The sequence below is a fragment of the Brassica napus genome, unplaced genomic scaffold (assembly GCF_020379485.1).
Source record: "Brassica napus cultivar Da-Ae unplaced genomic scaffold, Da-Ae ScsIHWf_47;HRSCAF=86, whole genome shotgun sequence".
In the NCBI taxonomy this organism is placed as follows: domain Eukaryota; kingdom Viridiplantae; phylum Streptophyta; class Magnoliopsida; order Brassicales; family Brassicaceae; genus Brassica; species Brassica napus.
This window is the reverse complement of record NW_026016554.1, coordinates 36,933-49,058: the sequence shown is the minus strand read 5'-3', so window position 1 is coordinate 49,058 and position 12,126 is coordinate 36,933. Positions and strand designations below refer to the sequence as shown.

General features: G+C 39.8%; 2 protein-coding genes across 2 annotated transcripts; one reads left to right on the top strand and one right to left on the bottom strand.

Moving 5' to 3' along the window:
- Positions 1-811: 811 nt before the first annotated feature.
- On the bottom strand, positions 812-3,672 carry LOC125604156 (auxin transporter-like protein 3). The gene is made up of 7 exons (XM_048774700.1): positions 3,438-3,672; positions 3,185-3,370; positions 2,902-3,014; positions 2,604-2,787; positions 2,406-2,503; positions 1,863-2,328; positions 812-1,353 (listed from the first exon to the last, which is right to left on the bottom strand). Exons 1-7 carry the CDS (start codon positions 3,612-3,614, stop codon positions 1,159-1,161), a joined length of 1,419 nt encoding a protein of 472 aa, XP_048630657.1. The 5' UTR covers positions 3,615-3,672; the 3' UTR covers positions 812-1,158.
- Positions 3,673-5,022: 1,350 nt separating this feature from the next.
- On the top strand, positions 5,023-12,122 carry LOC125604159 (pathogenesis-related thaumatin-like protein 3.5). The gene is made up of 3 exons (XM_048774703.1): positions 5,023-5,894; positions 10,811-11,474; positions 11,878-12,122. Exons 1-3 carry the CDS (start codon positions 5,834-5,836, stop codon positions 12,011-12,013), a joined length of 861 nt encoding a protein of 286 aa, XP_048630660.1. The 5' UTR covers positions 5,023-5,833; the 3' UTR covers positions 12,014-12,122.
- Positions 12,123-12,126: the final 4 nt, after the last annotated feature.

Below are 12,126 nucleotides of genomic sequence, written 5' to 3'. Positions count from 1 at the left end.
CGAGCTGAAATGATATTCGATCCCTTTAATTTTGTTGTTGTTGCTTTTGTATAACTTATACCTTAATTAAACCCTAAAGAGAACTAGTTGACATCGTGAACCACAAGAGCAATGTATTACGTACTCAGTTTTATTTCTTTCAAGTCTTGAAATCGGTTGAGTCTAACCAACCACTGAATAAATTGTAATGGCCAACCAGGAGCGAAGCCACGTTGGTGGTTAAGGGTGCCCGTGCACCCATTATGTTATAATAATTCTCATGTTTTGCCTAGCAATTGTATCTCAGTTAGCTGAGTTGGCAATTAGTGCACCCATTAATCTATCAGTTCGTGAGTTCAAGGCACCCATCACTCCAACTTTTTATATATATATGTACAGATAACATATTTTATTTAATAAATGCACCCATTAAATTTTATTGCTGGCTTCGCCCCTGTGGCCAACCAATAATCGTAAAAAGGCTGCCTAAGTCCTAACTCCTAAGTTCCTAACACACTGACACGGCCTGCCATAGCCTTTTTGCCTCCTTTTCTTATCCTTTTTTGAAGGCCGAAACATTTTCTTTTATGGTGATCCTAATTTGCCGATGGATTTATTTGGCGATCACTCATATTCAGATAAGTTATTAAATCTTCTCGATCTATTCTTGATTGCCTCAAAGATGATATAAAACTACTATAAATTCATTTATGCACCATATCTTATAATGTTTAATTTATAAGTTAAATTATGCATCTACATAATCTCATTAGTGGTCATCACCTGACGAAAACGAATGTGACTAGTCTCTTTATGTAAAAAAAATCTTAAGTGAGTAGATGAACTTGTTTTCATGTTGTGGAAAGATAGATATCAAACACAAACACACTGGAAAATTACACGATCTATGGAAGAACATTAATTAATAATAGGGTTGGCCTAATCAAGATAGCCATCACACCTTAACTAAGGAAACAAAAACCCCAATTACCAATACAACTCAACATGAGAAATAAACAAACCCGACGTGAAAAGATTATTGTCGTCAGACAATTACAAAGAGATGTGATTTTCAGTAAATTATAGTAACTTATATATATTCCAGCTTGAAACAAAAACTCCCTTAGATGAAACCCTCGTTCTAGAAGGTCTTGAATGGCCAATACGTAAATATCAAGGCTAAGGCTTGCGAGGTGGGCATTGGTAGCATTTGGTGAATAGACCAAAAGTGTCGATCTGACGAACAAAATTGACCATACTTGCCCATCCTCCGAACCCGAACCCAACGACAAACACCCAAACCACAACAAATATGTTGATGCAGTAAGTACCCATCCACCCTCCCAGCACTCGTGGCGGTCTCTCCACTGCGTTCTGTTATAAAATAAGTAGATGATTTAACCCAAAAATTAATTATTAGATGTATTAAGACCATCTTCAATCAACGGAGACTTTAGAAGAGTATTTCAACATTTTATTATTTAATAAAAAGAAGAAAAGAATGTCAAATGATTCTCTCCATTGGTTTAACTTTAAGAGATTTGTTAGAAACACTCATACCATGTATCACTTTATAATTGGTTTAACTTTTTATTTGATTATGTTAGAATTATTATTATTATATTTATAAGATACCAAAATACCATATAATATTTTCACACAAATTAAATTGGTCTAACACATCTTTTATTTTTCTATATTATATAAAGTAATAAATAGTCGTCGAAATGTGAAACTATGTAACAAATTTCTAAATTAGATTCTCTAAACAATGTTTGCTAGGAATCTAGTATCATAAATAAATTATAACCAATTGACAAATCCATTAACAATGTCTCTTATGAAAAAAAAAAGAATATGTGAAAAAAGGAAAAAGATCTAACCTCTCTGGAAGGGGCAGGAGCAAAAGTAAGCATGTGAGCCAAAGCAGGGATGATGTAGACAGTGAAGCTGACAAGGAGAGATCCGACCGCAGAATTGATTGGTCCGAAAAAGGGGAAGATGATGGCTAAGAACCATATGGGTAAAACCACTGGTAACCTAGCCATGGCTCTTTTGAACATGCTCTTAGTCTCATGCACACCTATCAGTTTCTCCCACACAAAATATAACGGTGTAGACGCAAAGCCAAACGTTATAAACTGATGGATAAGCATAAGGATCACCGCGGTGTCTCTGAAACCGGACTTCGGGAGTAGAGAGAGTGCATTGGAATGAGTTAGCAATTGATCGCCAAACGCCCAGTAAACCGCAGACGCAGAAGGTAGCGTTAGCGTTAATACGTATATAGTCGCTAGTAGATATATCGCCTTGAACTTTTGCGGTTTCCACATGGCATGCATTATCTCCCTATTTACATCATTTTCGATACATAATTTAATTAACAAAGCATAGAGCAACCTTTTAATATAAGAAAAAATGCTTACACAGTGACGGCATGACCACCAAAGGTGTAGAGAATGTTGGTGGCTCCGGTAAAGTAGAGAACCATTGTGGTTGGACCCGAGTGTTTGACATCCTCAGCCTTTTATACATTAAAAAGGTTCAAAGTAAATAACAACGAGACCAGTAGACTAAGAACTTTACAAACTAATTAAACATGATTTTGTTCTTAATCACAAGACCTGGCCGTGAAGGAGAGAAGCAATGGTGAGGTACCAAGAAGTGTAAGTGGTCATAGCGAGTCCCAGGAATGACCAGATTCTATAGTTATGGAACGAAGGAATAAAAACAGTTGTTGCACAACACGCTCCAAATATGTATGTCCATGTCCTCTTGTCCAATTTATCATTGATATAATATATATTGCTGCAGATTATTCAATACTATTATGTAAATATCAATTGTGTCCAAAGTCAAAAAGGAAATAATTTTATATGATAATAAATAAATAAAAAGAAAGAAATAATTATATTAATTTACCTTGCACAAGCAATGAGTTGAATAACGGATCCAAAGAGAAGAAAAGTGCAATTAAAGATCAGTCCAATGTTCCTCCAGTGTTTCCCCAGCAATCCATCCAACACCTCAAACCACTTTTCAAGGAAATTAAAACTAAAATTAGCAACAACAAAAACAATATAATTAACTTTTTTTCAAGAACAATAGAATTGTAATTTTTTTTGGGTGTAAAATAGAATTAGAATTGTAATTTTATCATAACAAATTAATGAAATACCTTTTATAAAAAAAATTAGTGAAATACCTGAATAACGTGATTACGGAAATCGAATTTTTCTCGTTCTTTACGAGTTCGATACTCAACGTAGAGAACACTAATGAGATAAGCAGTCCAGCTTCCCATTAATCCATAAAAGAGTTGAAACAAGATTCCCGACATCATCCCAAGTTGTGAGAACGAGTATGGTAATGTCAACAGTACTTGTGCCACCTGTGTGTTACAAGTTAGAGACGATGAATACATACATGTATTATACTATGGATAATACTATAGTTACCTGGTTTGAAGCACAGCTAAACCAAGCATCATAGACAGAACCTCCATGCCAGAAGAAGTTAGAGAGCTTTGTCTTAGTTGAAGAAGTGTTGTTACTGTTACTTGTGTTTGATTCTTCTTCTCTCTCCATTTCTAAGTAGTTCCCAGCGATCACTGTCTCTATCTTCTCTGCCGCCATGATCACTTCTTCTTCTTCACTCAGTTTCTTAGCTTCTCTCTCCCACTCTTTAAATAGAGTTGAAGGCTTAGGTATGATATGATTGGTTGGTGAGCGAGTTATGTCGCCTAATTGTGACTGTTACTGTATTCAGCGAGCGTGGATTGGTTATTTTAATGGGCTTGATTTGATAGTTGGGCTTATGGGCCATATCTCTTGAGCACTACACGAGCGGGTAGGCCTACTTTAGGATTGTTAATTATATTTTGACCCTGATAATATGCAAAAAGAGGGTACACTAATTATAAAGTTTTGCAAAATAAAGAGAGACTAGACTAATTATAAGTTGATAATATAGAAGCGACGACAATGATGATTTGTTTCTTCTTTTTAAAGAAAGGATGTATTAACAATTATTTTCAGTCATGATGATTGTAACAACTAGAACAATGAATAAAACATATTGGTCCTTTGGGAGTAAGGAAGGAGGATACTGATCTATATCTATAGCAATAATCAATTATATTTCTAAGTTTTCATGTTTTGTCCGATTATATTGTATAGCTGTTAATTGGAACTTGAAAAATCCATAAAACCATGCCCTTGTCTAGCGTATATCGCGTACCACACATATCCAAAAGCTTGAGTTTGACGTAGAAATTATAGTAAAAATGTAAGAAAACGTGATTTGTGAGGTTAATCGAGGATTGGGAATGGATCCAATGGAAATAATGATTGCTAATCAGGTGGGATCATTAGTGCTAAACATAATTACCGCACGTGTCTAGCTGTCTTAGCCTTATTTTACTTTCTTTTTAGCCCTTAACTTTTACGATGGATCGAACTATTAATAGGTAGGAATCATCATTTTACATCTTTATTGCTTTTCTAACTCGGGCCAAGATAGATGGCAGCGGAAAGAAAACTGATCACTAATCTACATAATATGTATATTTTAAATTTCTTTTTTTTGGTTAGTGATACATATATATATATATATATATATATATTTCACTTTTAATTATATGCTATTGTGGTATATATCCATAATCTTAGAAGAAATAAATGTTAATGTCTTCAAATAGAGCAAAAGTTTCGGATATCATTTTGATTATAAGATTGATAAAAAGTAGCAAGTGATTGCAGTTAATCAGGAATTTATTTCCTACTGATTAGTTGGTACCAATGATTTTCATAACGACTATAAGATTGTGAGATTTGTTTTGAGTTGATCTTTGAATTAGATGGGAACAACACATTCGCGCTTTAATACTGTCTGACATGAGATGGACACTTTTTTCAGAAAGCAGATTTTGAGAATGGGTCGGTGAGCTCAAACTCAATGGGCTAAATGACACATTAGTTAGGCCTATGTATAGTCTTGGATGAACTGACTATACCAGGACATGGCAAGGGTAATATTATGAAGATAACTGCAACCCGTCCACGACTAATGGCCATCTATGTCAGCTCACTCGGTCCGTCGGCCAAATCTAATTCGACGAGCGGTACGTTAATTTTTGCAAAAGTTCGAAAGTTTTGTTTACTAACCCTACAATCACCATCCGATCTTTTCTCGTGTTTTGGCCTCACTCGCACAGTGTCGCAAATCACTTCCCGATAGGTCACTCATCAAATTCTAAAGTTTTTAACGGATGTGTGACAAAAAAGGTAAGTCAACTTTGGTGGTATAGGTAACCAAATTAATTCTCTTAAGTCTTTTTATGTATTACAACTCGGGACGTTACAATAAAGAAACTGGTCAAGAAACGTTTCAAATTTGCAACAACATCTAATGAAAAATAAGTAGACAGATATAATCAATACATACATATATAATTATATATCAAATAATTTATATATCTAGTTATATAAACATACACATATATATAGATGCGCATTTACATGTATAAAAATATCCCAACCTTTTGGACTTGATTACTTAGCTAATAAACAATCTCAAAGAATACTTGCATGAAACGCATCAGGAAAGGAATAACACTAACTTTCCCAAACTCCAAAACAAGCTCCTTAATTATTTGACGCACAGAGTAATTTGTTTTGCGGTTTTACAGTACTTGAAACGATTAGTATAATGTGAGATATAGACTGTCCATGCATGCATGTTATTCTCTATACCTCTCTTAAAAAGGCAATCTCATCTCAGTAATTCTCCGTAACCCAACAACACCCGGACCAACGAATAAGGATATTTTGATCGTTAAAGCTTTTCCAGTATTATGCATCTTCGTTTCAACTTGTCACCGAGGATCTTGTTACTATTTCTAACACTTTTATCAGGTAATTATCCAATATCCAAAATAGTTTTAATGGTATGATTGTGATCTCCGCATATCTCGTAGTCAATATTCTCGTTCCTCTGTTTTAGGAAACTGTTGTAATTAGTTTCTGTCTCACGCTCGTATATATAAGAGCTAGAGTAGTGTACATGATTCTTAAGATCAATATAATATTTACATGGTATCAAGAGCTCATCGATTACCCTAAAATTCTTTTTCTTCGGCCGCCTTCTCCTTTTCCTTTCTTCCTCTATCCCTAAAGCTCCATCGCCATGGCTACTGCAAACAATGAAGTCGTTGTCGACGCCTCCAAATCACTTCTCAACGTTAACATGATTAATGTAACCAAACTCAATTCCACCAACTTCATGACATGGAACCTTCAAATCCATGCTCTGCTCGATGGCTATGACCTTGCTGGGTATCTCGACGGCTCCCAGCCAGTACCAGATCAGACCCTCACCGTCGACAACACCACAACACCCAACCCCGACTACACCAAGTGGAGACGCCAAGATCGCCTCATCTACAGTGGACTCATTGGAACACTCTCACCGTCGATCCAGACGCTTGTCACCAACACCAAAACATCTCATGATGTGTGGAAATCTCTCAACGCCACATACGCAACCCCAAGTCGCGGACATATCCAACAGCTGCGACTACAGCTCAAAAACTACACCAAAGGAGACAAAACGATCGACGACTACATGCGTGGCCTCACAAGCCGCTTCGATCAACTAGCCCTCCTTGGTAAACCCCTTGATCACGAAGACAAGGTTGAGTACATTGTTGATGGTCTACCGGAGGAATACAAAACTGTATCTGATCAACTTGAAGGTCGTGATGTCTCACCCTCCATTGTTGAAATACATGAAAAGCTCATCAACAGGGAGGCGAAGCTATTGGCTGTCTCTGCTCCTGCTCCAAGTGCTGTCCCGATCACGGCAAACATGGCTTCCTCACGCCCAAAGCAACAACAGCAGCATCGTGGAAACAACAGTCAAAACTGGAGCACAAACAAGTCGCCGCAGTTCAACAACACCTACAAGCAAGAGAATCGTCAATCAAAGGGCTATCAAGGGCGATGTCAGATTTGTAGTGTCTTTGGACACAGCGCCAGAAGATGCCCTCAGATGTTCCAACAAAACACCTCTGCTCAAACTCAATCACCATTCCGCCCATGGCAGCCGAGAGCCAACATGGTGGTAGCATCACCGAACCCGTCAAATGCTTGGCTGATGGACTCTGGCGCTACACACCACCTCACGAGTGACCTCAATAACCTGATGTTGCAGCAGGCCTACAATGGCGAGGACTCTGTTCTCATTGGAGATGGCACTGGTTTGTCAATCTCTCACACCGGTTCACTTTCACTTCCCTCACGCACTCGCAACTTACTGCTTAATAATGTTTTGTGTGTTCCTAATATTAAGAAGAACCTCATTTCGGTCTATCACTTATGTAATGCTAATAGAGTTTCGGTTGAATTTTTCCCTGCTTACTTTCAGGTGAAGGATCTCAGCTCGGGGGTTCCGTTAATCCAAGGCAAGACCAAGGATGAGTTGTATGAGTGGCCAGCCCAACCCAACACCCTTCAGTCCTTCTTTGCCTCAACCACACCTCAAATCACCATGTCTGATTGGCATTTCCGCCTAGGACATCCTTCTGCTTCTATTCTTAAAACCATTGTTTCCAGTTTTTCTTTACCTTGTGTGAAATCTGTAACTCAAAACTCTTTATGCTCAGATTGTGCTATCAATAAATCTCACAAATTACCTTTCTCCCTAAACACCATTACTTATTCTCGTCCCTTACAATACATATACACAGACCTTTGGAGTTCTCCAATTATCTCAGTCGATGGATACAAATACTACCTAGTTCTCATTGATCATTTCAGTCGATACACTTGGCTGTACCCTCTCAAACTTAAGTCCCATGTTCGCGAAACATTCAAAACCTTCAGGCATCTCGTTGAGAATCACTTCAACACCAAAATAGGGACTCTATATAGCGACAATGGAGGCGAGTTTGTGGCGTTGAAGTCAGATTTAGCAGAAGCTGGCATCAGTCACCTAACATCTCCACCTCATACTCCTGAGCACAACGGCATATCCGAAAGAAAACACAGACATGTTGTTGAAACCGGCCTCACACTCCTCACCCATGCAGCGATGCCACGCTCTTACTGGACCTATGCTTTTGCTGCAGCTACTTATCTAATCAACCGCCTACCTACCCCGGTCCTAAAGATGGACTCACCATTTCACAAGCTCTTTGGAACCCAACCAAACTACAACAAAATACGCGTATATGGCTGCCTTTGCTTTCCCTGGCTCCGCCCTTACACGGCTAATAAGATGGAAGAAAGGTCAACACCTTGTGTTTTCATCGGCTACTCACCGAGTCAAAGCGGCTACATATGTCTTCAACTCAATACTGGTAGAATCTATGTCTCACGACATGTTCGCTTCGACGAAAAAACCTTTCCGTTCAAAACACCATCCCCCCTGCAACCTACCTCACCAAGCTCACCTGAAACTCCTTTATCACCTTCTCAACCGCCGGTTACCACCATACCAATACCAAACCCGCAACCACCTACGCCTCAGCCCCCACTCGTACAACAAACGGAACCGCCGAGCTCGGACTCTAACCTGCAGGTACAGGAAACTTCACCGTCACTCAACAGCACCAGCGACACCAACACGCCTGCATCAACAACGACGCCGCCTGTCACCACGACAACTTCATCACCTGTCTCAACTGACTCCGTGTCCTCCACCAACAACAGCGGCTCTACTCAGCAACCTGCGCCATCACCACCATCCGCACCTTCACCACCTCCACCTCCCGCGCAAATCAATAATCATCCCATGCTCACAAGAAGAAAGAACCAGATTGTCAAACCGAACAGCAAATACAACTATGCAGCTGCGTTGTCGTCAAACGCTCCCACTGAACCTCACACCCTTGCTCAAGCTCTGAAAGACAAGCGGTGGCGTGGTTCCATGTCCACTGAGATGGATGCGTTTGCGCGTAATCAAACTTATGACTTAGTTCCGCGACAGCCTCATCTTAATGTTGTTGGTTGCAGGTGGCTTCACAAGAACAAGTTCTACACCAACGGCACGCATAAGCTCTGCAAATCAAGACTAGTCGCCAAAGGCTACAACCAGGAGTTTGGTCGTGACTACACGGAAACTTTCAGTCCCGTAATCAAGGCTACAACTCTCCGACTTGTCCTGGATATTGCAGTGAGCAACTCTTGGCCAGTTCAACAACTTGATGTCAACAATGCTTTTCTACAAGGCACCCTGACAGATGAAGTATACATGGAGCAACCTCCCGGGTTCGTTGATACTGACAAGCCGGATCATGTTTGCAAACTAAAGAAGGCGATATATGGACTCAAACAAGCTCCTCGTGCTTGGTACACTGAGCTGCGCGACTTCCTCCTAAGCCTCGGATTCTTTAACTCCTTAGCTGACACATCACTCTTTGTCATGCATCGGGGTAAAGAAACCATCTACCTCCTAATATATGTTGATGATATTCTGGTAACCGGCAACACCAAGACTGGTATTCAACGGATCCTTCATCTCCTGGCTGAGAGATTTTCGGTTAAAGATGCTGAAGAGCTAAACTACTTCCTTGGAGTTGAAGCTCACAGATCTTCGAAAGGGCTACACCTCAACCAAAGGAAATACATACTTGACCTCCTCCACAAGTACGACATGACAAATGCCAAACCCGTAACGACACCCATGGCATCCTCTCCGCGGCTACATCTTAACTCTGGCACTCTGCTCTCAGACCCGTCCAAGTTCCGACAACTGATTGGCAGCCTCCAGTATCTCCAGTTCACTCGCCTTGGCATTGCCTATGCTGTCAACAAACTCTCTCAGTTCATGCATAAGCCAACGGAAGATCACTGGCAAGCAGCCAAACGCATCCTCCGATACCTTGCTGGCACTCCAACACACGGCCTCTTCTTCTCAGCAACTAACAAGCTAGTTCTACATGCCTACTCTGATGCAGACTGGGCAGGGGACTCTGATGACTTTGTTTCGACCAACTCCTACATCATTTACCTTGGCCAGCATCCGATATCATGGGCATCAAAGAAACAGAATGGTGTTGCTCGCTCATCAACTGAAGCTGAGTACCGAGCTGTTGCCAATGCTGCTGCAGAAATAGCTTGGATATGCAACCTCCTCACTGAACTTGGTATTCCACTCCTCTCGCCTCCTACACTTCGCTGTGATAACGTTGGCGCCACGTTTCTCTGTGCGAACCCTGTCTTCCACTCTCGAATGAAACACATTGCAATCGATTATCACTTTGTACGTGGACAAGTCCAGCGTGGAGCTCTCAAAGTGTCTCATGTCAACACGCGTGACCAACTGGCTGATGCTCTCACCAAACCACTGGCACGAGCACGGTTCTTGGAACTACGAAACAAGATTGGAGTTACTTCGGGCACTCCATCTTGAGGGGGCGTGTTAGAGATATGATTGTGATCTCCGCATATCTCGTAGTCAATATTCTCGTTCCTCTGTTTTAGGAAACTGTTGTAATTAGTTTCTGTCTCACGCTCGTATATATAAGAGCTAGAGTAGTGTACATGATTCTTAAGATCAATATAATATTTACAGATGTATCTCTCCATGTATCTGTATACACATGCATTCATCATGTATATATATTATTTTTCAGGTAATATTTTTATTTTATAAAAAATCACAAATATAACTTAAATTAGTTAAAATTGTTATATGAGAAATCCCATTCTCTATGATTTTTTCTGCCAATGAATTTTATCAATTTTGATTTTTATTTGGCACATTCAATAATGGATTCATATCCGTTAATGATTAGAACTCTAGTCTCTAGTGATTATTTAAACTACAGGGACAAAATGGTCGGAGTCAGCTCGAGTATTCACAATCGTAAACTCATGTGACCAAACAATCTGGCCAGCGATAACACCCGGAGAAAACTTCAACGGCGGAGGATTCGAGCTCAAACCGGGCCAATCCATAGTCTTCAACACGCCAGTAGGCTGGTCAGGTCGAATATGGGGACGAACCGGCTGCAATTTCGACAAAACCGGAACCGGAACATGCGAAACCGGTTCATGCGGCTCGACCCTAAAATGCTCAGCCTCCGGAAAACCACCAGCTTCACTCGCTGAGTTCACGTTAGCCGCATTGGATTTCTACGACGTGAGTCTCGTCGACGGATTTAATCTTCCGATGTCGGTGACTCCGATGAACGGAAAGGGAAACTGTAGTGTCGCCGGCTGTGTGGCTGACCTGAGATCAAAGTGTCCGCCGGAGCTTGCCGTGAAATCTAAGGGGAAAGTGGTTTCGTGTAGGAGTGCTTGTGATGTGTTCGATAGAGATGAGTATTGTTGTAGAGGAGTTTATGGGAATCCTGTTACGTGTCGACCAACAAATTACTCGAAAATGTTCAAGGAAGCTTGTCCTACTGCTTATAGCTATGCTTATGATGATCCGACCAGTATCTTCACTTGTTCCGGCACTGATTACGTCATCTCTTTCTGTTCCTCCAAGTTTGTGTCTTATCCTTTTTTCTTTTGGTGTTTATATTTGTTTTTGACATATATTTATACATATTTTAAAACTCAAAACACATTAATTTCTATAACATTTTAACATTTAAAAGAAAACCAATAATTTTAAGTCTGAACCCCAAAACATTACTTGTGTGCTTCATATATGTTAAAACCAAAAAAACATTATTAATATTTGTGTTTACATTTATAGCTATAATACATTTTAGGCTAAAGTAAATGTTATAATCCTTTGCTAATTTCAAATGCAGAGGTAACCAAAACCAAGCAATCTTTTGCACCCAAAAACTAGCAATCTTGGCCACCTAATCTTTGTGTTTGATTCTGTGTTTCTCTTTTGATTTTGTATGTTTAATTTGATTGTTATTGTGTATGTGTACAGGAAGAAGCCGGTGTGTACGTACCATGATAACAAGTTGGCATGCAGCGATGGTTCTGGTTCAGGTGGATTCAGGACGATGACTGGGAGATTGTGGCTTATATTGATGTTGTCTCTTTTTGCTTTTATCTACTCTTAGTTCTTTTTTTTCGAGGAAAAATCCTCAGGTCACTAAGCCACGTTAAATTCAAAGATAAAATGTCCCTATCGAAAATCATCTTTCAGTATTATGAGTCATATTGTATGATCCAA